This window comes from Dendropsophus ebraccatus, chromosome 9, assembly GCF_027789765.1.
Source record: "Dendropsophus ebraccatus isolate aDenEbr1 chromosome 9, aDenEbr1.pat, whole genome shotgun sequence".
Classification (NCBI taxonomy): Eukaryota; Metazoa; Chordata; class Amphibia; order Anura; family Hylidae; genus Dendropsophus; species Dendropsophus ebraccatus.
Window position 1 is genome coordinate 32663378 of NC_091462.1, and position 24871 is coordinate 32688248.

General features: G+C 44.5%; 1 protein-coding gene across 1 annotated transcript; it reads left to right on the forward strand.

Moving 5' to 3' along the window:
- The first annotated feature begins 7458 nt into the window (after positions 1-7458).
- Positions 7459-24584, forward strand: GORASP2 (golgi reassembly stacking protein 2). Its single transcript, XM_069982894.1, has 10 exons — positions 7459-7637; positions 14204-14284; positions 15883-16086; positions 16229-16315; positions 17253-17383; positions 17706-17838; positions 18915-19035; positions 21423-21506; positions 23043-23153; positions 24038-24584. Exons 1-10 carry the CDS (start codon positions 7575-7577, stop codon positions 24307-24309), a joined length of 1287 nt encoding a protein of 428 aa, XP_069838995.1. The 5' UTR covers positions 7459-7574; the 3' UTR covers positions 24310-24584.
- Positions 24585-24871: the final 287 nt, after the last annotated feature.

A 24871-nucleotide genomic window follows, 5' to 3' on the forward strand; every position in this document is an offset into this window, starting at 1 on the left:
TGAAATAAACGGATTGCAAAAACGCAGTGTGAACCCAGCCTAAGAAGGAGAGAAGTTTAGAGGATGGAAGGGAAGGTGGGTGGGTGGTGAAACACAAGACGAGACATTAAGATGGAACAAAGGGCCCTATTCCACCGGACGATTATCGTTTGCATAATCGTTAACGATTAACGATCTCAAACGACCGCTATTGCGAAAGACCTGAAAACTTTCACTCATTTCCATGGAACGATAATCGTTACTAATGATCGTAATTGCGATCGTTTTTCTTTGCCATTTATTCGCTATTGCGTTCGTATCTATTGCGAACGACCGAACGATGTCTTATTCAATGCGAACTTTTTGCGAACGAGCAACGATAAAAATAGGTCCAGGTCTTATAAAGCGATCAACGATTTCTCGTTCGGTCGTTAATCGTTAACTGCATTTCAACCGAACGATTATCGTTTAGATTCGAACGATTTAACGATAATCTGAACGATAATCGTCTGGTGGAATAGGGCCCTAAGACACAACAAAAAAGGGTGTGACTACGGCACATAAAAGACCCAGAGGGAGCCTTGGGTGAACCCATCACACACCAGAAGGCGAGACTCTTCTCAGAAGCTCATCAGTTTGCTGAAATTCTATCCAAGGTAACCAGGTGCGGTGAAACTGAGCATTGGAAACTTGGAGGGAGGTCTGACAGACCAGGCGAGAAGACGGTAGGGTCCAGCAGCACTAGACAGTCCCTTTAGTAGCACGATGTGGGGATGCACGCTGGAGCCCACTATCTCAGTAAGTGGGTGTGCATACAAGGATAAAAGCCAATCCATCAGCATCCAATCTTCAAGCAAATTACAGTCCCAATGAATACATAGACTATACATAATTTACAGTTGGAATACATCTTTTTCTCCCCATACATTATTTAGGGTGTAGTAATAATCATCTAAGTTTATTATAACGTCATCTAATGACACTTGTTTATGCATTGCATTCATTCAACGTGAATTTGTCCCACTTTTAGATTTATTTCCTGTTAACAACAGATTTTCCAATTTTTTTACATTTTTACCTTAACCTTTACGCAGATTAACTATCTTGGTTTATAAATAGGGCACTGATACGCATTTTCCGTACGTAGATCAACTATCTCGGTTTTGTGAATTGGACATAGACACGCATAATGCATACCCTGACCCGAGACGCTGCTTCTATCATTCCGCCCCCAAGCATATCACGGTACACGCCGCCATCCTGCACACAATCACTACTACTCCTCCTCTCCACATACACCTCCGTCCATGATAGGAGTGCTACGGAGACATGACTGTAAGTAACTGAACTGGCCTTTATATATGCTATCTATATCTATAGAGTTTTACATCGCCATCCACAGCGCCATATATGCTGTATTTTTTTTTCCCCAAATATTTTTATTAGATTTTTCAAATTTTATCTATAACAATACAGTTACATATCAAAGGAAGACATAAAAAGAATACAATATAGTAAGTTTGAAAACAATTTTGCTATAAAGAACAATAGAATCTAAAGAACAAAAATGAATGCTTTACAGGATAGAAAGAAATGAAAATAAAGAATCTCTATCTTTAATATAATTAAGGAACTCTGAGTACTCCTAGGGTGCCCTTTGCCTCCGCCGTCTGATACCAAACAGTATTACAAAAGTGTTTCATAACAGCTTTCCTCTCCTTCTGCGACATAACCTTTATGAGAAATTTTTTCCATTTTTTTATGAAATTTTTTGTGGAAACATCTTTGTTGCGGATTGCATCAAGCATTTCCCAATGAAGAGTTTCTTAAAGCGAGGTTGTTAGCTCAGAAATAGTGGGAAGTGTGTCAGAGATCCAGTGGTTTAGTAAGCCTTTTAGGGCCATGAATACATTTTGAGGCTATAGGTTTTTCAGAGGGATCTCCATCCCCGGCCATCACAACATGAAAAACATAACTGAGTAGAGTTAGAGGTATGGATTCATTCCATGTATTCTGAATAAAGGTTTGTACTAATTGCCAGTATGTCTGAATTTGAGAACAAGACCAAACACAGTGTAATAAATCTGCGCTAGGTTCTTTACATTTTGGACAATATGTCAAGAAATCATCTGGCATGGTGGAGTAAGAAAAGTTAAAAGCGTAAATTGCCTTATGGAGTAGCCGGAAGTGGATTTCCCTCAATTTCACACTGCGAGTGGCTGCAGTAACATATCGGATGCTATTTAGCAATTTTTGTTCCAAATTATCTGTTTGTATTTCTGCAGCCCATTTCCGGAGAAAAGGGGGAGGAGATTTGTGTAAGGAATCAACACATATCCTACGGTATATTTGTGAAAGAGATAAGGTGGGAGAAGAATTGGAGCGTAGAAAATCAAAATCATAAGTTTTTTCTGCTGTCGCACAAGATTTAACTCTATTAATAGCAAAAGAACACAGTTGTTCAAATAAAACCTGGTGATGGGGAGGGATATCATACATGTCTCTAAATTTTTCCAAAGATAACAACTCTCCCTTATCTGAGTCCAATAAGTTACTTAAGTGAGTGATTTGTTTTTGTTTCCATACCATATAGTTAGGATTGATGTTACCATGTAGAAAGAGGGGATTGTCCCATAATGGGAAAAACTTAGAAAGACTAAATGGGAGTTTATACCTGAAACCTTAAGAAGTCATAATAGAATAGGAGGAGCATAAGTAAAGGGAGAAAATGATGGAGTATAAAGGAATAGGAGATATAAATAAATATCTGAAGTAAGATGATGACTCTTGTTAGACATGTTAGTCAGTATAGTTCATCACTCCATATCTGCTGAAGGAGATGTAGGACTATCAAGACGTCGTCTCTTGTTCTTATCCCCAGGAGGAGTAGCAGAAGTCGGGTCTCTCAAATTCTCTAGGAGAGACGAAGCTTCTTCAGGGGTCTGGTATACACTGGTAGATCCGTCTGATTTGAAGACTTTTAGAATAGCAGGGAAGAGGAGTGCAAATCTTATTTGCTGCTGTACTAGAGCCGTACATATTGGTGCAAATGCTTTTCGTTTTTGGACTACTGTAGCAGAATAGTCATTGAATATCAGAATTTTGTGACCTCTTATAAGAACTTCAGTTTTCATTTTCCTAAACGCCTGTAAAATAGCAGCTTTATCTGCATAATTAAGATATTTGGCTATTACTTGTCTCGGTTTGTTAGTAGTCGCCTTTTTGGAAGGGGTTAAAGTGTTTGCTGGAGGGCCTATACGATGTGCCCTTTCTACTTGACAAGAGCCTTGTAACCCTAGGGTCTGTGGTAATTCTGAGGTACAGATGATGGATAATTGTGACAATGCTATGCTTTCAGGCAGACCTATTATGCGAAGGTTACTCCGTCTTGATCTATTTTCTAGATCATCTGTCTTGTCCCTTAATGTTGTTGTAAGTTTCATAGTTGTTTGTAGCTTAGATTTAGTCGTGGCTAGTTCATCCTCCACTAACCCTAGGCGCTCTTCTAATTCATGTATTTGGGAGGTATGATGAGAAATGTCTCCCTGTATAGCAGATAGTGAGGTCATTATAGTGGCTTCCAAGGAAGCAGTAATGTCTGGTATTATTATTTTGGCCACTTCTATGGCTAGTGATTTACAGGAAATAGACAGTCCAGGAATAAAAGATTCAGTGTTGGGGTCATTTGTGACCATTTCAGAAGAAGCAGGAGGTGAATGATTTATATTTGTGTCTCCTGAGGTGATCTGCTGCGCTACTGTGTGAGGAGACACAGCCATCTTGGATTTTGTTTTCTCCCTCTGTGGGAGAGGTATAGAGGAAGAGGGGACTCTGTGTTGCTTCCCAGCGCGCTGCTGTTGTTTCTCCATGTCCCTAATGGGTAGAGGAGTATGTCAGGTGCTCTGGTATTTACCGTGGTAACGGGTAACAGCTGGGAGCCGAGTCTATAGCGAGTTACTGTGGGAGCTCCTTCACAGTGCTGCCATCCTGTGCGCGCTGGAACTGGAAGTCTTATATATATGCTGTATTTACATAGACTACTATGATCACTGTGAAACTGCGCTTTATATCCCATGCACTTTATATATAATGCAATGACTTCCTGAAATGCCGATCACTATACTGGGATTTAAACCCGGGTCTAGGACCCAGTGATCATTTTTATTTATAAGGACAGGACACTGCGCCGTGACTAGGACCCAGTGGGATCCTCCGTGTGCAATTTAAATTGGACTATTTTCTTCACTGTTTTATTTATTTATTTATTCTGAAAAGTATTTATTACCTCACAGTTTATGTGCAATGGACTTATGTTCACTACATTCTATGCACTTTATTTTGCACAGTAACTTTGACTCCCGGGTCACTGACCCGGAAGCCATTTTCCATTGTTTCCTTTTGCTATGTATCCTTACCTATATAAGAACATCAGTGTGACCACTTTCTTATGCTTGAAAAAGGCCTGTGATCTATTAGACGGGCCGAAACACGCTGCCTTTTCCAATAAATACTCTACCGAGTTATGCTCATGTATTAATTTTTGTGCACTACGGCACCCTTTCCTGAAAACACCTACCTGCGCCCTCCTACCCATTGGGTCTCCTTGGTCCTGCTGATCCTTCTTGGTTCACCACTCTGTAAGATGGAATTAAGACACAACCAAAAAAGGGTGTGACTACGGCCCATAAAAGACCCAGAGGGAACCCATCACACACCAGAAGGCAAAGCTCCTCTGAGAAGCTCAGTGTATTCATCAGTTTGCTGAAATTCTATCCAAGGTAACCAGGTGCGGTGCAACCGAGCATTGGAACCTTGGAGGGAGGTCTGACAGACCAGGCGAGAAGATGGTAGGGTCCAGCAGCACTAGACAGTCCCTTTAGTAGCACGATGTAGGGATGCACGCTGGAGCCCACTATCTCAGTGGGTGTGCATACAAGGATAAAAGCCAATCCATCAGCATCCAATCTTCTAGAGAATCTTCAAATCTTTATTGTGCTCCCAAGCAAATACAACATTTTGACTCGCAATGAGTCTTTGTGAAGTATACTTGACAATGATTCATTGCGAGTAGAAACATTGTATTTGTGTCAGGGTGGGGCAGGTAGAGACAAGAAACGACAGTGAGCCCTGAAACTGAACCCACCAACTGTCCCTACCTATTTGCCACACACGGCCCTAAATGGCTGGGGACAACCACGGAGGCGGTCCCTACGCTGAGTAGGTGAACACACAGAATGGAGACGGACAAACAAAACACAATGGAGGATAGTCAGCTAGCCGAGTCAAAACCAAACGGATAACGCAGTACAAAATCAGAAAGAGAGCAGATAGTCAGATGTCAAGCAAGAGGTCCGAACATGGGCAGAGCAATAGCAAGGGTATAAGGACAGGGACCACTGGGAAAGGAGCAGGGGAGCTGGGACAAGTGTGAACTAATAGCCAGCAGGGAACTGAGGTGCTGGCTGCCTTTTATCCAGGATCAAAGACTAGGTCCAGCAGCAGATTGGAGCAGCCCTGATCCCAGCACCAAGTTCAGCTGGACAGACCTAGCAGTGCAGTAACCCCTGCACTGCCAGAAGTCTGACAGGCAAGGCAGGTGTGGCTGAAAAGTAAAACACAATTCAGACACAATTCAGTGAAAAACAATAGACAAACTCAGCGCCTCCTTGGCTGCCCGGCACGGACCGAGGAGCGCAAAGTCACATTTCTAACAATTTGCTTGTGAGCACAATAAAGATTTGAAGATTCTCTAGAAGATTGAATGCTGTTGGATTCGCTTTTAGACCAGGCGGGAAGTCTGGCTTCCCCCAGAATGGGCAACATGGGCGAGAGTGAAGGGAGAAGGCGAGTGCGAACGTCAGCTTCATTACAGGCTAGGATAATGGGACCAATAGATGGATTAAGTGTGAGGTCTCCTAGAAGGCGACTGAGCAACCAGGGAAAGCCTCTCAGGGGGATGTTGGGGAAAGACTGCAGGTCTTTCAGCCTAGCAGGTTTGGAGCCCCACACAAACTTAGTTTGAATGGAGGAAAGGGCTTTAAAGTAAGCTTTTTGGAATCTACACTGGCACAGATTGAAAGGCATAGAGAAGTTTGGGTAAATGAGACATTTTGAAGATGGAACATTTACTGGACCATATAAAGGTACCCTTACCCCAAGTGTGGCAGCAGGGCTGGATGTGGGCAAGGTTAAGGGGGAAGTTCAACTGAAAAAGATCTCTCAAGTTAGACGGCAGGTAAATGCCCAGGTATTTAATGGCTTTCACCGCCCACCGGAACCGGAAGGAGGTTGAGCCCCTCGGACTTATGCTACGTTTACACAGAATGATTATCGTGCAAATTTGCATGATAACGATTGAATTCGAACGATAATCGTATGTGTAAATGCAGCGAACGATCAAACGACGAGCGAGAAATCGTTCATTTTGATTTTTGAACATGTTCTCAAATCATCGTTGGTCGTTCGCAAAAAATTCGCAGATCGTTCCGTGTAAAGAGTCGTTCACCGATTTAACCCATGTGCGAGATATACTTAAGCAATCGCAAAGCGATTTTTCCGTACAATATATTGTTCCGTCTAAACACTGATTGTTATAAAAAAAATATTGTTACTTTGAAATCGTTCATCGTACGACCGGGCGAATTATCGCTACGTGTAAACCCAGCATTAGAGTAGTTTATTTTAAAATTTGATAACGAGGCGAAAATTTCCATCTCCCGCATGAATACAGGCAGATAGGCGACAGGTCTGATCACAAAAAGTAATAAATCGTCCACATAAACTGCTACACTGCTCCACTTAGTCTCCATGCTGCTGATGGAGATAATCTCAGGAAATAAAATATAAACGAACTAGACAGACCATGAGGTCCTTCTCTCCGGTCATTCTTCTGCAAAGTTGTGCACATATATTAAAAGTGAATGAACAGGGCTATCTATACATGGCACTGGGGGGATGGCAGCAGGTGATGGTCTTCATGTCCTAGTGTTCTGTTCGGCGGGCATGCTTCCAAACAAAACATCTACTAGGTCTTACTTTCAGGGGAACCATCATATGTTGCTGGTAAAAAGTACAACTTGTCCAGTCCTGGTAAAATAAAAAAGTTATAGAATTTGAAATGTGACAATGAAAAATCTAAAAACGGGTAAAAAAAAAAAAAAAAGGACTAAAAGCTATCGCTGCCTGAAACGCGTTAGCGAGCTTCATTGTGTGTATACAAGCTTTTTTTCTTCTTTTTTTTTAATCTCTGTGAGCATCTCTGTGTCATCATCTTTTTCCAGTCTTTGATAGCTAAAGAAGAACGATACATCTCAAAATCAAGGAGAAATACAAGAGAAAAATAAATCAGACAGGAAGGGAGAAGCACATAACAGGCTCCATGATCTTCTGCTTTCCCCCTTACACCCATGCCTGCAGTATCCGAGGCGCCCACCAGATGCCGCTGTGGCGAAACTGACAGGCGTGATACACTGCGCTCCCAGCATCCACCGGGGCTGCCTCTGTGCCACGTAACAGGCTGTCGCCGCTGTAGTGCGTTGTGTCACCGGCACCGGGAGCGCACAGTCCGGGGGTCGTCGCCTGAGGGGGGGTGCTACATGGGGGGCTCACAGAGCGTGGAGATCCCTGGCGGAGGGACGGAAGGTTACCACGTCCTCCGGGTATGTATGTGTGTGCACGGCCGGCTGCTCTGCAGGCCTTTGTGTATCATGTACTGCACCGGGGCAGCTCTTCTCTATGGTTCTCTGCTGTACAGTCCGCCTGAGGCTGGAGGTGTCTGTGGGCTGATAGTAATGTACAACGAGGGGGGGATTATTAACCCTTTATTATTAGGGAGAGATTGTCCCCTGCTCCTCCTAGTCCAGTACAGACCAGTATGGGGCGGTGGTCCAGAATAGACCACTATGGGGCGGTGGTCCAGTATAGACCCGTATGGGGCGGTGGTCCTGTATAGACCCGTATGGGGCGGTGGTCCTGTATAGACCAGTATGGGGCGGTGGTCCTGTATAGACCAGTATGGGGCGGTGGTCCTGTATAGACCCGTATGGGGCGGTGGTCCAGTATAGACCAGTATGGGGTGGTGGTCCTGTATAGACCACTATGGGGCGGTGGTCCAGTATAGACCCGTATGGGGCGGTGGTCCTGTATAGACCAGTATGGGGCGGTGGTCCTGTATAGACCCGTATGGGGCGGTGGTCCAGTATAGACCAGTATGGGGTGGTGGTCCAGTATAGACCCGTATGGGGCGGTGGTCCTGTATAGACCCGTATGGGGCGGTGGTCCTGTATAGACCCGTATGGGGCGGTGGTCCTGTATAGACCAGTATGGGGCGGTGGTCCTGTATAGACCCGTATGGGGCGGTGGTCCAGTATAGACCAGTATGGGGTGGTGGTCCTGTATAGACCAGTATGGGGCGGTGGTCCAGTATAGACCCGTATGGGGCGGTGGTCCTGTATAGACCAGTATGGGGCGGTGGTCCTGTATAGACCCGTATGGGGCGGTGGTCCAGTATAGACCAGTATGGGGTGGTGGTCCAGTATAGACCCGTATGGGGCGGTGGTCCTGTATAGACCCGTATGGGGCGGTGGTCCTGTATAGACCCGTATGGGGCGGTGGTCCTGTATAGACCAGTATGGGGCGGTGGTCCTGTATAGACCAGTATGGGGCGGTGGTCCTGTATAGACCAGTATGGGGCGGTGGTCCAGTATAGACCAGTATGGGGTGGTGGTCCTGTATAGACCAGTATGGGGTGGTGGTCCTGTATAGACCAGTATGGGGTGGTGGTCCTGTATAGACCAGTATGGGGCGGTGGTCCTGTATAGACCACTATGGGGCGGTGGTCCTGTATAGACCAGTATGGGCTGGTGGTCCAGTATAGACCAGTATGGGGTGGTGGTCCAGTATGGGGCGGTGGTCGACTATGGGGTAGTGGTCCAGTATAGACCAGTATGGGGTGGTGGTCTACTATGGGGTAGTGGTCCAGTATAGACCAGTATGGGGCGGTGGTCCACTATGGGGCAGTGGTCCAGTATAGACCAGTATGGGGTAGTGGTCCAGTATAGACCAGTATGGGGTGGTGGTCCAGTATGGGGTGGTGGTCTACTATGGGGTAGTGGTCCGGTATAGACCAGTATGGGGTGGTGGTCCACTATGGGGTAGTGGTCCAGTATGGGGCGGTGGTCCACTATGGGGCAGTGGTCCAGTATAGACCAGTATGGGGCAGTGGTCCACTATGGGGTAGTGGTCCAGTATAGACCAGTATGGGGCGGTGGTCCAGTATAGACCACTATGGGGTAGTGGTCTAGTATAGACCAGTATGGGGCGGTGGTCCACTATGGGGCAGTGGTCCAGTATAGACCAGTATGGGGCGGTGGTCCACTATGGGGCAGTGGTCCACTATGGGGCAGTGGTCCAGTATAGACCAGTATGGGGCGGTGGTCCATTATGGGGTAGTGGTCCAGTATAGACCAGTATGGGGCGGTGGTCCAGTATAGACCAGTATTGGGCGGTGGTCCAGTATAGACCAGTATTGGGTAGTGGTCCAGTATAGACCAGTATGGGGCGGTGGTCCTTCAGTGTTGGTAGGAGACACTATGTACCCAGCAGAAGTCAGTTAGTGTTTGCAGGGTTTCCCTTTAAAGTACTAGTACATGTTCTGATCGTGCATATGGCCCTCTGCTGTCAGGGCATGATGGGAGTTGTAGTTGTAGAGGATGGGGAACACCTCTATGTGGTGTGTACTTACAGGGGTGATCTGCAGAGCGACCTACATGTACAGGCCATATTATTACTGCTCTGCCAGACACGGTGCCACCATGGTCTCCACCTTTAGTGGTTGCTGTGTAATACTACATTTGTCCTGTAGGGGGAGGTGTAGGTGATGGCAGATGCCATTTGCTGGGATCTTCCACACTTGGGGTTAAGGAAATTAGACAGCATGATGATCCTGTGGTCAGATCCATATACATAATAATATCAGGTTGTTATTGATGTATATATAGGACTAGAGATGAGTGCATCTGGAGCATGCCCAATCCCGATTATTTGGCGTTTGATTATAGGTGGCTGCGGAAGTTGGATGTTGGAGTTCTGGAACACATGAATACACCCATATCAATGACTACACAGCCATATCAATGTTTTCCTTGCAGCCTTAGGGCGGCATCCAACTACTTCAGTTAATCAAATGCTGAATGATTGGACTCGAGCATGCTCAAGTTTCATTCATCTCTACAAAGGACATATATTACTGTATATGGAATGTATGGGATCATTCATATTACCACTGCCTTGTGTATGTATGTATATATATATATATATATATATATATATATATATATATATATATACACACACACACAGTGGTACCTTGGTTTAAGAGTAACTTGGTTTAAGAGCGTTTTGCAAGAAGAGCTCACAGTTTTTCAAAATTGTGACTTGGTTTAAGAGCATTGCTTTGGTTTAAGAGCTCCTGGTATTGGGTGGGAGGGGGAGTGGGGGAGGGGCATGGCCTGCATAGCGGGGTCTGCAGCACAGTACTCTGACCCAGGAAGTCTCTCTCACCTTCCAATTTATAGCCGATCCACTTTAGGCTGGGGCTTGCATCAGGGGACAGGACTGTGGGGGTAATCTCTTTATAGCTTTAACCCCTCTCTCCCCGGACAGAGAGTGCTGCTATACTGTGTCCACATCTGCCCTGCTCATTCCTTCATGCTCCCTGCAGTCTCTATCAGTCCTTGTGTTTCCCATCCTGTCCATTCCTGCTATAATGTGCTTGCACTCACACTCAGCTATACACACTGCTGCTATAATGTGCTTGCACTCACACTCAGCTATACACACTGCTGCTATAATGATTATAAAATGATTTTTGGGGTGTGGAACCAATTGTCTACATTTCAATGATTTCTTATGGGAAAATTTGCTTCGGTATAAGAGTGGATTTGGATTACAAGCACGGTCCCGGAACGAATTATGCTCGTAATCCAAGGCACCACTGTATATGCTTTAAGTGGATTCCGCTGCGCAGCCTCTGCTTGAAGTTTCGGCCGTCTCATGGACACGATATTTGCCAGCAATTTCCGCCATCCACCCAAAGAATTGACATTTCAGAACTTCGAGCGGAGGCTGTGTGGCGGAATCCACTTGAAGTCTCTGCGTGGATTCCATAGTGTGAACATAGCCTAAGAGACCCAATACAGAACACACACTGTGAGAATCACGCTTGCCTAACGTGGTTGTGCATTACCAGACACAATACCTTACGCTGAATGGAATTGAACAGAACGCAGTGGTTGCGGCTTCTGTTCAAAATAATAGGTCGCTGTATATTGAAGCGCAAAACAGACAACACATTTAGGGGTCTGCTCGGTTCCTTCATGGGTCCTCGTGGATGGATGAGGGTCTAGTGTTCAAATGCCACCAAAGGATCAGGTTCACATGAAAGTAAGTTCCTCATCTCTACTACTGACCTGGGTGTGCATAGTTTCCATACACTATGGTCATCTATTACTATTTTGGACGGATTGCTGTACAGGTTATTATAGAAAACTTCCTGATACACAGTAATTCTAGAATAGATACTGAACACGCTAAATATTCAGATACAGCTACTGTATATTAGGCTGCTATAAACCACTGAGGGCACCGAGTGACACGAATGGCGTAGGATTGTAAGGGCCCTGTTTGGCCGATTAGAGCCGTTGTGGCCGATCGTTTGCTGTAATAGGTCATGCTGCATGTCGCTCGTGTAACAGCAGACCGCTCTCTCTATAGGCCACCCGGCTGATGGGACAGCCCCTCCTGCAGCTCCTCTTGCTCCTCCACGCTGCTATCTGTGTGTAATAGCACAGGCAGCGAGCGGGGAATGAGGAGGAAGCTAGCTCTGATCTGACAGGTCGGAGCTCACTTCCTCCTATAGATTGTGCCAAGTAATTTGGCCCTAAGGCCCCGTTCACACAGTAAAATAGGTGCTGATACGGTAGGGGCATCTGTGCCTATTCCACATCCAAAGTATCTGCCATTCCATGTGACAGTCGCCTCCTATTGACTTCTATGAGAAAGTACTTTTACTTGACATATGATGCAGAATTTTGCTTTGCTCTTTTTCTTCTTGAGAACTCTTTTAGAAGTTACATGTCTGGCAGAAGCTTTACCCTCCAACTATATGTGCACACTCAGCCAGGCCGAGCGTACATGTATGATGGAAGGATTGGGAGAGACAGCTGTCTGTGTATGGCAGCTTTAGGCCTCGTGCACATTGCAGAGTGGTAGCACTGTCCCTCTGTCTGATGGATCTGTAGCTGTGTCCCCCTCTCTGTCTGATGGATCTGTAGCTGTGTCCCCCACTCTTTCTGATGGATCTGTAGCTGGCTCCCCCTCTCTGTCTAATGGATCTGTAGCTGGCTCTCCCTCTCTGTCTGATGGATCTGTAGCTGGCTCCCCCTCTCTGTCTGATGGATCTGTAGCTGGCTCCCCTTCTCTGTCTGATGGATCTGTAGCTGGCTCCCCCTCTGTGTCTGATGGATCTGTAGCTGGCTCCCCCTCTGTGTCTGATGGATCTGTAGCTGGCTCCCCCTCTCTGTCTGATGGATCTGTAGCTGGCTCCCCCTCTCTGTCTGATGGATCTGTAGCTGGCTCCCCCTCTGTGTCTGATGGATCTGTAGCTGGCTCCCCCTCTGTGTCTGATGGATCTGTAGCTGGCTCCCCCTCTGTGTCTGATGGATCTGTAGCTGGCTCCCCCTCTGTGTCTGATGGATCTGTAGCTGGCTCCCCCTCTCTGTCTGATGGATCTGTAGCTGGCTCCCCCTCTCTGTCTGATGGATCTGGAGCTGGCTCCCCCTCTGTGTCTGATGGATCTGGAGCTGGCTCCCCCTCTGTGTCTGATGGATCTGGAGCTGGCTCCCCCTCTGTGTCTGATGGATCTGGAGCTGGCTCCCCCTCTGTGTCTGATGGATCTGGAGCTGGCTCCCCCTCTGTGTCTGATGGATCTGGAGCTGGCTCCCCCTCTGTGTCTGATGGATCTGGAGCTGGCTCCCCCTCTGTGTCTGATGGATCTGGAGCTGGCTCCCCCTCTGTGTCTGATGGATCTGGAGCTGGCTCCCCCTCTGTGTCTGATGGATCTGGAGCTGGCTCCCCCTCTGTGTCTGATGGATCTGTAGCACTGTTGCTGTGTCTGCTGAGATGAATGGAGGAGACATGACCTCAGTATAGGATGAATACAGCATTTGTCAGCTCGGTTTACTGCCGTATCCTCTGTAGTCTTCACAGCACCACATGTCATGTCTGCGGCTCAGTTTACATCGGTGAAATGTCACATTGGGATAAACCAGTTTTACCGGAGTTTAGAATTTTTTTTTAAACCCCCCCAATATAAAGTGATCTGTAAGCATTTGTATTTCCAGCATTGACTGGGTTAATAGGCCAATCCTCATAAACTATGCAGGAAAACAATGGGTTTGTGCTGCCAGCGTGTCCACTTCCAGGTAGATGCAGAGACTGGACTGCGGGGCTGTGCCTGTCCACGTGTTTTCAGTACATTGCAGCTGCCACATCAGAGTTATTTTTTACAAAGGACCAGTATTACTTTATGTATCTTACACACATTGGACATGAAGAGATGCTGATGTGGCTGCTGTCAGGCTGGAACTTGCAGCCACAATATGGGTGCAAAAATGCATCTGTATTATGCTAATATGAACCCAGTGAAAAGGTGTATAAGAGGGGGTTACATAACCGAGGCCTTCTCTGCAATCCTTCATGTTCTACCGTATGAACCTGTATGCAGACGATTGATATATATGTAGTTTATTATGGCTGTATACGTTACGGTCCTTGACTCCTCACGTGACATACTCTGCAGGATATTCTACATTGCATAGTACAGGAAAGAACACAGGGCTTCCTGAATTGAATTACTCCAAAAGGCAATAAATGAATTATTCATCCGAGTCCGAGTCAGCAGTGTTGGTCTAGGAGACTTGCAGTATCTTTAGCTGAAGAATGATGGAGGCCGAAAGACAACATTGCAGAAATGAAATGGGTTGTATTAGATTAGGAGAACATGGATATGAGCGGTATCGTCTGTGAAGGAAGACGGCCATGTTTATTTGGTATCATACAGCTTCATTCCTCCGGCTACTGGGGGGAAATTCAATCAATTCTAATAAAGAAACCAAATATCAGCACAAACTTACAGATCTTTTTTTTTATTTTTTATCCTCAATAGGTGCAAGAAAATTCCCCTGGACACAGAGCTGGGCTGGAGCCATTCTTTGATTTCATAGTTTCTATAAATGGGCTGAGATTGGTAAGTACTATGCTTTATGGTGCACAATACTGTATATTACATGGGTCTATAGATATCCTGCATCTATCCAGACTTATAAGAGAGTGGTTGTCACTGTATATCCATGTTGTTTGTTTTAAACACAGAAATGTCGTTTAGTAGAGATGAGCGAACTGGGTTCGGGTTCGAGTCCATCCGAACCTGAACGATCTGCATTTGATTAGCGGTGGCTGCTGAACTTGGATAAAGCTCTAAGGTTGTCTGGAAAACATGTATACAGCCAATGACTATATCCATGTTTTCCACATAGCCTCAGGGCTTTATCCAACTTCAGCAGTCCCCGCTAATCAAATGCCGAACGGTCGGGTTCGGATGGACTCGAGCATGCTCGAGGATCGCTCATCTTTACCTGTTAGCTGTTAGAGGGTCCACTATACACCCCCCCCCCCCCCTCCCTGTGGCATAATACTGATCTTTAGAACTTTATGGGGCAGAACTTAGGGGACCTTTAAGTCTACCTATCATTCTGTTACTGTGGCAGAATATGCTGAAAAGAACAATCCTGCAGGTACTCTGTCTCTTCTGATGCGGGTAGTCGATGTAATTCGAAGAAACGCAGCTGACTGCATTATAAGTGTATAACAATGCAGGCTATTGTGCTTCCAGGTGTTCCATCCCTTGTTGGCATCAGGGGAGACTGAGTACCTGCAGGAGTTTTTCAGCGTATCCTCCTGCAGTCACAAAATGATAGGTACGATTTAAAGGGTTATCCAGGCTTAGAAAAACATGTCCGCCTTCTTCCAGAAACAGCACCAGTCATATCCCAGTTTGGGTGTTGTATTGCAGCTCCGTTCTATGAAGTGAATGGAGCTAAAACACACTACCTGATGACAAAGGTGGTGTTTTTCCAAGAAAGTAGCAGTGCTTTTTCTAACCCTACATAGTTGGAGCGAAATCCTAGTTGTTCAGTGGATGAAGTTTAATATGAACCCCTCCCCTCCGCCTGCGTTTCCTTGTAGTGTACATATGACATCAGATTCCAGAGCAGGAGAGCTTTTCTATGGGGAGTTTCTACTGTTCTGGACAGTTCCTGACATGGACAGATGTGGCAGCAGAGACCACTGTGTCAGACTGCAATGAATACACCACTTTATGCAGGACATACAGCAGCTGATAAGTAATGGAAGACTTAAGACGTTCAAATAAAAGTAATTTACAAATCTGTATAACTTTCTGACATTAGTTGATATGAAAACTTAATTTTTTTTGCCTGAGTGACTCTTCTGGTCTTGTGCCAGTGCTTTGGTCTCCCCTGAGCCCTATGCTTACAATGACGCTCTCCCCCTGTCTATGATATTTTGATCCTTAAAGTAATTGACCTCAGTGATTGGCTGACGCAGTTTGGAAACATCAGCAGAGCAGGGACACACATCCTCCGGGTGAGTAAACAGAAGTACCAGGACTGGCCACAGGGTCTGCGCTCCAATGAAGAAATGCCTATTCTCACGTTTGTTCTCTGTACACAGGCAGCACCCTGTAGGTTTCTGCTTTAACAATTTTAGCTGCAGACTGTTTTTTTTCTTGTTGATGGATTAAATAATTTTTTCTTTCTTACTCAGAATAAAGACAATGACACACTTAAGGACTTACTTAAGGCCAATGTTGAGAAGCCTGTGAAAATGGTCGTGTATAGCAGCAAGACACTGGAGCTGAGGGAAACTACGGTTACACCAAGCAATATGTGGGGAGGACAGGGCCTGCTGGGAGTCAGTATAAGATTCTGTAGCTTTGATGGAGCCAATGAGAACGTGTGGCATGTGCTGGTGAGTACTGCATGTGTGCAAAGTAAAAAATCTTCGTGAGACGTGTATTTCTACTATGAAGATTTCTGTGTAAGCTGCTGGCTGGATTTTCTAGTGATGGCTGCCTGCTTAAGAATTCCTTAAATTTTTTTTTCCCCTCTAGGAAGTAGAGCCAAATTCTCCTGCAGCATTAGCTGGTTTGAGACCCCACACAGACTACATCATTGGAGCAGACACTGTAATGAATGAGGTAATAAGACTTGTATAAGGCTGTGTTCACACTGCAGTGTATGTTTTACATATATAGTAAGTGCTTTTGGCAAATAATTGGAGATGAGCGAATCAGATTTGTTTTTGCTTCGTACAAAAAATACTGATCTGCGCTCATCTCCCTCAGAATGCCGACTCCATGCAGAGTGAGGATACTGCCTGGGGACCGTCTGGAAAACATGGATACAGCCATGGCTGGCAGACCCTGGGCGGTATCCTTTATCTGCATGGAGCCGGCATAGTGAGCGAGATCATTATTCTTTGTACGAAGCAAAACAAATTTGATTTGCTGATCTCTACAAATAATATACTTAAGAAGTATACATAAACCCCATTCAACAGACAGAGGTCAAAAGTACCATCCTCCTGACACCTGTATGTGCCATATTTTTTTATGCTGAATAGAATAGCTTGGTGTACTGCACTGTTTTATCTAGAAGGATCCTAAAAAATATTTTTAACGTTGGAACTAATGGGTGATGGTTACCACTGTACACAGCGGCATCTGTCCGCTGTACTTTGGGAATTATCCCAAATATATACTTTGAAAACACACTGTGTATGCACTCTGACATTTACCACAAAGCTAATGTATAACGGCCATGAAGAAGATGATTTAAACATTCACATGTTTGACAGACATATATGGATGTAAAGGTTTTCATAAGTGGAGATATGAGAAGGAAAACAGGTCAGGAGCGTGGTGAAATACATTACAGTTGTTCACAGAGGATTATAAATTGTATTCATCTACACAGACAACATGGAGTAGAACTTAGGTTTAGTACCTTGTTATGGTCTATATGAACTGTGCTAAAAAGCCGGCCATGGTGCTCTACTATACATAAGTATTGACTATAGGTACATATTCTTGGTCTAAACTACATGTAACTAAATGTAAGGTTTGTGCTTTTCAGTCAGAAGATCTGTTCTCCCTTATTGAGACCCATGAAGGAAAGCCTTTAAAACTTTATGTGTACAACACGGACACAGACAACTGTAGAGAAGTGGTCATCACACCGAACTCTGCCTGGGGTGGAGAGGGCAGGTAAGGGATTCTCTTTAATGCATAAGCATGGCACTGGTTAGTGAACCTGTTTTTACCCATTTGGGAAATTCTGTGTAAGAACGTGACTATGAGGGTATATGAGCATCTTCGAGGGACTCTTTTAATAAAGAGAGTGGACCGCTCCTTTAACGCTATAATTAATGACTGTGATTGATGAAACTGACCTTCGAGCTTTCCCAAAGTTTGTGAGAGATGAGTATGAAGCACCCCACATTATCATATTTCTGCCTATTATACCATTTCACACTAGCTCGCACATACCAGGTTTTCACTAGTCACTAAATGTTTCCTTCCCTTACAGCTTAGGATGTGGAATAGGTTATGGTTACCTTCACCGGATACCTACTCGACCATTTGAAGAAGGAAAGAAAATATCTCTGCCAGGACAGTCGCCGGGTGTAGCCATAAGTCCTCTTAAGGATGGCTTTACAGAGGTTTGTATATCTTGCCATGTGTTGTGTTTTTTTTTTTTTTTTTATATTGTTACTGCTGTTTACACAGTTCTTACCGTTTCAGCCTGTAATGTAGATATATATACACAAGTCATCCATTCTACATAATTTTTTTTACAATATGGACCTTGGGATCTGTTCATTTTTTTGGTTCTACTTCACATTTGGTTTAATTTGCTCCAAATGTTCTCATGAGATGTGCTTTTTGTATATGCTTAGTCTTAATCCATTGCTTTTTACTAGAGATGAGCGAATTGCTTCGTCTGATCACCGATCTGCTCATCAAGCCACCTGCCTTTCAGCGCTGCACCGCTCTTTGCTGATCCACCTCGCGTGCCAGGGAAAAGCTGGATTCAATCCTGGAAAACTGGGAGAAGTCTCCCTGGATTGGATTCAGCTTTTCCCAGCATCCTGGGAGGAGTGGTGAGAGCGGAGCAGCATTAAAAGGCTGGCGGCTTGATGAACAGATCGCAGATCAAACAGAACGCTTTGCTTTGTTTAGATGAGAGATTGCTTATCTCTATTCTTTCCTGTATAGGAAAGTGTGGTGTGTTACACTTTTCTCTATACAGCAAAATTTTTTTTATAAAAAATACAGTTTCTGTATACTTAAAACCGTATATGATCACCCATGGCTCCTCTTCAAAATCATTACTTTAATTGCTGGGTAGTGACATTACTAGCTGTGCCCCATCTGCTCCATTCACATACATGTTGCTTACATCTTGTATGGTTTTTATTCAGATTACTACTTCCCGCATATTGCAACTGCGTGCAAGCCATAGACCGAAGTTACTTCATAATCCGGCTACCACCATATTGTTTTTCCCTTTTGAGGAATTGTTTAGAAATTAGCTGCTGCACCATAAAGCAGCTCTGGTTTGCTAGGTTGTATTCTTGCTGTATTGCATTCTTATGTCTTTATTATCTTCCCTGGACAACTACTTTGGGGGGAAAAGCTTGTAATGGTATGATAGTGGATTGTTTACCCTATTGACCGGTGAATGATGAGAGTTGTTCACTCTGTATTGTGCTTCATGAACTTTTTCTTATTGCAGGTCCAATTGTCATCTGTAAATTCGCCTCCAACATTGCCTGTTGGCACAGGAATAGAAGGGAGTCTGTCTGGGCTGTCACTTAATGCCAACCCACCTCCTGTCACCAGTGCTCTTAACTCAGGTATACATTATGCATTGTACAAGCTAATAACATATAGCTAGACTGAGTACATATAGAGAAGTAGAAAAAAAAGTTGCAGAGGGCACTCACCATAAAATCTTGAATATAGCTAGACTGAAGCCAGGAAAACATTGTACAGTTTATTTGGCTATAATGTTATCCTGAGACTGCAGAATATACTTGTAAGGCTTCTAATAATGAACATGTTTTTTAAAGTAACACCAGTGTAATTCTTATCAAGGTGGATTCTTTAGTTTTGCTTTAAATGAGCGTCTTGATGAATTTGCCCACCATCTAATGTATATGACTGTGTATCAGTATTCCCCTGATGATAGAAGTTGGGTGCGGGGGGAGAAGGATCATGCATATTGAATTTTAGCTTTCTAATCCTTCTAATCTCCCTGTCTAGATGATGTGTACACTTAGCTAAATATACCAGTTTATGGGAGGGTGAGATGCATAGCTGACAGCTATATTAGGCCGCTATAACAGTGGGTCACATGACTCCCTTCAGATATGGGAGGATGTTGTCAAGCAGTCATTTTATTATCCCCATGTAGTAGCCAACCCAACCAAAATTGTCCGACATAGTAACCAGCCCTCCCAGTAGTGCCTAAATAAGTGTCCAAATAGCCAGCCTCCCCAAGTGTCCTATATAGTAGCCAGCCCTCCCCAATAGTCTCCTACAGTAACCAGCCCTCCCAGTAGTGCCTAAATAAGTGCCCAAATAGTAGCCAGCCCTCCCCAATAGTCTCCTATAGTAGCCAGCCCTCCCCAATACTCTCCTACAGTAGCCAGCCCTCCCTAATAGTCTCATATAGTAGCCAGCTGTCCCCTGTAGTCTCATATAGTAGCCAATCCACCCCCATAGTCTCTTATATAGTAGACAGCCCTCCCCCATAGTCTCTTATATAGTAGACAGCCCTCCCCCATAGTCTCTTATATAGTAGCCAGCCCCCCCCATAGTCTCTTATATAGTAGCCAGCCCTACCCCATAGTCTCTTATATAGTAGCAAGCCCTCACCTGTAGTCTCATATAGTAGCCCCCCCATAGTCTCTCATATATAGTAGCCAGCCCTCCACCATAGTCATATAGTAGCCAGCCCTCCACCATAGTCTCATATAATAGCCAGCCCTCCACCATAGTCTTATAGTAGACAGCCCTCCGCCATAGTCTCTTATATAGTAGACAGCCCTCCCCAATTGTGTCTTATATAGTAGACAGCCCTCCCCTGTAGTCTCTTATATAGTAGCCAGCCCTCCCCAGTAGTCTCATATTGTAGACAGCTCTCCTCATAGTCTCTTATATAGTAGACAGCCCTCCCCAGTAGTCTCATATAGTAGACAGCCTTCCCCCATAGTCTTGTTTTTAGTAGCCAGATGTAATTCAAACTCTGAATTGCCTGGCGGGCCAAAAATAATGGCACTGCGGTCCAGAGTTTGACATGACTGATCAAGGAGGCAAAAAAATTCCCCCAGTGGACTGAATACTCTAATCTGGACTTTTATAGAGGACAATTTATAAAGAAATGGTGCACAGGACACGCGTAATAACGCGTTATGTGTTATGTAGCGTAGACTGTCCTGTTGGCCTATATAAGCAGGTTAGCATGCTACAACCTCCCTTTAAGGACAGGGATTGACGTGTGACAGCATATGTGTCTCTACAGCAACGCACAATAAGGTGCTATAAGCAACACAAGCTTAATATAGTGGTACCTCAGTTCTCGAACATAATCAGTTCTGGAAGGCTGTTCAAGAACCGAGCTGTAAGTTCCCATAGAGAACAATGTAAATCTTATTGTTTTTTTGCACTGCATGGGTCAGGTGCAGAGCACCCACAGAGCACAAAAACTAGCATCATGCACCACTACTTACTGTAAATAGCGGGGATTCCGGTCATTGTGACGAATCCCTGCCCTGTGTTCACCACTACAGAGAGAGAGACAGAGCGGCTGGCCTGTAAAGAAGCGGGAGTTGCATCATAATGAGGGGAATCCCTGCTTCTTTACAAGGTGTTTCCCACAGCTGAGAGAAGCAGGAGCAGTGCGGCAAGTTTGAAGAGCTGCCCGCTCCTACTTCTCTCTCTGTTGTGCTGAACACAGAGCGGGGATTCCCATCATTATCATGGGAATCCCCGCTCCTGTTCCCACAAACCTTTAACTGTCAGCTGAACAATAGTTAAGCTGACATTTATCCTGCCTGATTTTGTTTGGACACTGAGCGATGTTCAAGTACCGAACAAAACTTCAGGGGGAAATTTTGTTGGAATACCGAATTGTTCAAAAACCAAGGTGTTCGGGAACCGAGGGATTACTGTATATGAATTATTATTACAAGAAGGAAAAGATTAAGAAGATTTTTTTTTCCCCCCCCCTCTTTTTCAGGTTTACCAACAGTACCCGTACTAACTCCACAAATCAACCATTCCCTCGCCTCTGTTCCTCTTAATCCAGCTGTTTCACTACCAGGTAAAATCCAGTTTACAGCTGGAGCAAAGACATGATCTGAACAGGGCCTTAAGCCGCATACTTGGCTAATTGGTAAAGACATCCTATTTTATATGGCAGCATTTCTTGGATGCAGTCACATTAACTCCTGAAGAAAACAGATTTTAAAGGACAACTCCGGCCAAAACTATTTTTTAATATGTTATTACTTACAGAAAGTTAGACAAATTTCTAATGTACATTAATTATGGGAAATGCACATATATGGCTATTTCCCTTAATTGAGTAGATCAGGGAGACTTTAGATTCTCTAAAAAGAGATGACGTCACGAACTGGGGGTGTAATTACAATGGATCGCCTGCAGGGGCGCACTATATATAGAAGTCAATGAGTACCATTGAATTCTTTATATAGTGCGCCCCTGCTGGACACTCCATTGAAATTACAATGGATGTGTATGTACATGTAATACAGTATACAGTGTTTTTGATTGAATACATTTATGGAATACTTTGGGGAGCAAGTGTCCTTGCTCCCCAAAGTATTCCATAAATGTAATCAATCAGTACTTAACAGTAAGCACGCCGCCGCTGCCACCGAACGCCCGCCGAACCGCTGCTCTGGACTACGCTCAACTACTACTCTCATCAGAGAGAGTAGTAGCTGGGTTCTATCGCCGCTGCCGCTGATGGCCGCAGGAGGAGCCGCTCATCACTCTGCAGCTATCATCCCCCTCCGATCCCCTCTCCGCCAAACTTTACTCTATGCGATCGCTGAATCCCCGCCGGCGCCGCTCTCTGATCACGCATGATGGCCGGGGACACCAGGAAGCACCGGGAGCCGGCATGTATGATCGGAGAGCGGCGCCGGCGGGGATTCAGCGATCACATAGAGTAAAGTTTGGCCGGAGGAGAAGGGGGCAGCGGAGGGGGATGATAGCTGCAGAGTGATGAGCGGCTCTATCTGCGCCAGCGGCAGTGGTGATAGAACCCAGCTACTACTTTCTCTGATGAGAGTAGTAGTTGAGCGTAGTCCAGTCCGTGCGGTGGCGTGCTTACTGTTATGTACTGATTGATTACATTTATGGAATACTTTGGGGAGCAAGGACACTTGCTCCCCAAAGTATTCCTTAAATGTATTCAATCAAAAACACTGTATACTGTATTACATGTACATACACATCCATTGTAATTTCAATGGTACTCATTGACTTCTATATATAGTGCGCCCCTGCAGGCGATCAATTGTAATTACACCCCCTGTTCGTGACGTCATCTCTTTTTACAGAAACTGAAGTCTCCATCTACTAAATTAAGGGAAATAGCCATATATGTGCATTTCCCATAATTAATGTACATTAGAAATTTGTCTAACTTTCCGTAAGTAATAACATATTAAAAAATAGTTTTGGCTGGACTTCTCCTTTAATATAGTGGTTTCTGATCCTGCTGTGCACTCTGGGTGTGTCCTCTCATCAATCTGTACTTTTTATTTGTGTATGTTGAATAATTTTCATTTCAGAACCATAACCATAGACGTGTTCTTACTTTATTTAGGTCTCATGCCGCTATCCACTGGACTTCCCACGTTACAGAATCTACCCAATCTTAATATACCTGCCCCCAACCTAATTCCCAGACCTGGCTTCCCAGACTTGACACATGGTGGTACGTTTAAGCCTCGAATACAGTTACTAAGACTTAAAATACTTCAGTTTTCATTCATCCATCTGCTTTATGCCCAATATGATCAGATATCTGTTATATTGTATGGCATTCACAATGGACTGTAATATAACAGTCTGAATAAGGTTTGATGTCTCAACTAATTGGCTATCCCTGCTTAACTTGGTGGCTTTTGGCTACGGACAGCTTAAGGCTATGTTCACACGATGTACAAACAACGGCCGGTTTGCATGAAAGGAAGTTGTTTAACGCTACCTCTGTCCGGAACTATTCACCATGATCATTAAATCCGGTCATAGGTAGCATTAAACAGCTGTTCATGCAGAACGGCCATTGTCTATACAGCGTGTGAACATAGCCTAAAGGAAGAAGTCTGTTGATTATTATCTCCCCCCCCACCCCCCCCCCCCTTGCTGGCTGACAATTTTTAAAATCCTCTAACTTTTCCTTTAATACATTGGGGGGGAATTTATCAAATCTATGCTGCACCTGTCAGGCGGGCATGCCCTCACCCTGCGGTTAGGCCTAAATTACAGTGGTAATCTATGTCAGCTACGAGCTGCTGGAGATTTCTAAGGCTGCGTGTGGCTCTCGATAAATTTGGCGTGGAGGAGCATGACTTTGGTTGAGACTGGTATATGTATATGCTGGTCTTGATAAATCTTCCACCATATCTAATAAGTGTAAAATTTTGTTAGAGAATAATGGCATCATGTAACCTGGGTCTCAGGTCATCAAGCTTGTTTTTTTTTGTATTCATCCAGTAATATCTTAATACATGAGATGATGTAATTAGATGATGTAATTGTGACTTATATTTGGATACAGCTTCTCTAATTCTTCTATTAAACCTTTCTTCATTGCAGTGTCAAGCTTGCCGCCTATGCCACCTCTTGGTCCTTTACCACCACTGAACCTGGCAGGACTCCCTCCCCTTTCAGTAAATCCTTCTCAGTTCCCCCCTTTTCCTCTGGCACCTATTGCAAGCGACCCAATTCCATCACTGCTGGACCAGATCCCTGTTTCCTCTGTGGAAAATGGCACAACTACGGCGGAGGAGACGGGCAGCGCAGATCTTCCTGCCAGAGAGAAAGTTACAGTCAGCAGCACAGAAGCAGCGGTGGCTGAATCCTCATAACATGGATCCGACCGGCTTCTTGTATTTATTTAGCCACAGAATGTGTCCCCAATGCAAACAATCATTATTCTCATACTAGTTTGTACTTATGTAGGAGATCTGTAAATACAGAGAAATCTAGTTATGAAGAAGAAGAAACAAAGCTATAAAAGATGAAGAAGACACTATGAGAGGGGGGAGACGCCAAAACTCTGACACGGATGTAAATTATTTTAGCAGAAAAGAATTTCCAGCCGAAATGTGTTTAATAAAAAGTTCCAGCACGTGCACTCTTACTATGTGTATGGTCTCTGTCTCATCCACTCCTCTGTGGTGTGCGCCTGCTCTTTCTCTATTCTGCTAGGTCAGTACCATTGAACAGATGCTTTATTCTAGAGCGTTCTATACATGGCATTCAGGAATAAGGGTATGAAGAGAATGATACTGTTTTAAATGAAAGGATATAAGATTTACGTTTTACATGCAGCAATAAATTACTGGAATTTTACATTATCATTTGTGTTACTTTGTTTTTCCCAAAAATTTTTTCTTTTATATGTTAGCGTCCCTGTCATTTAACAAA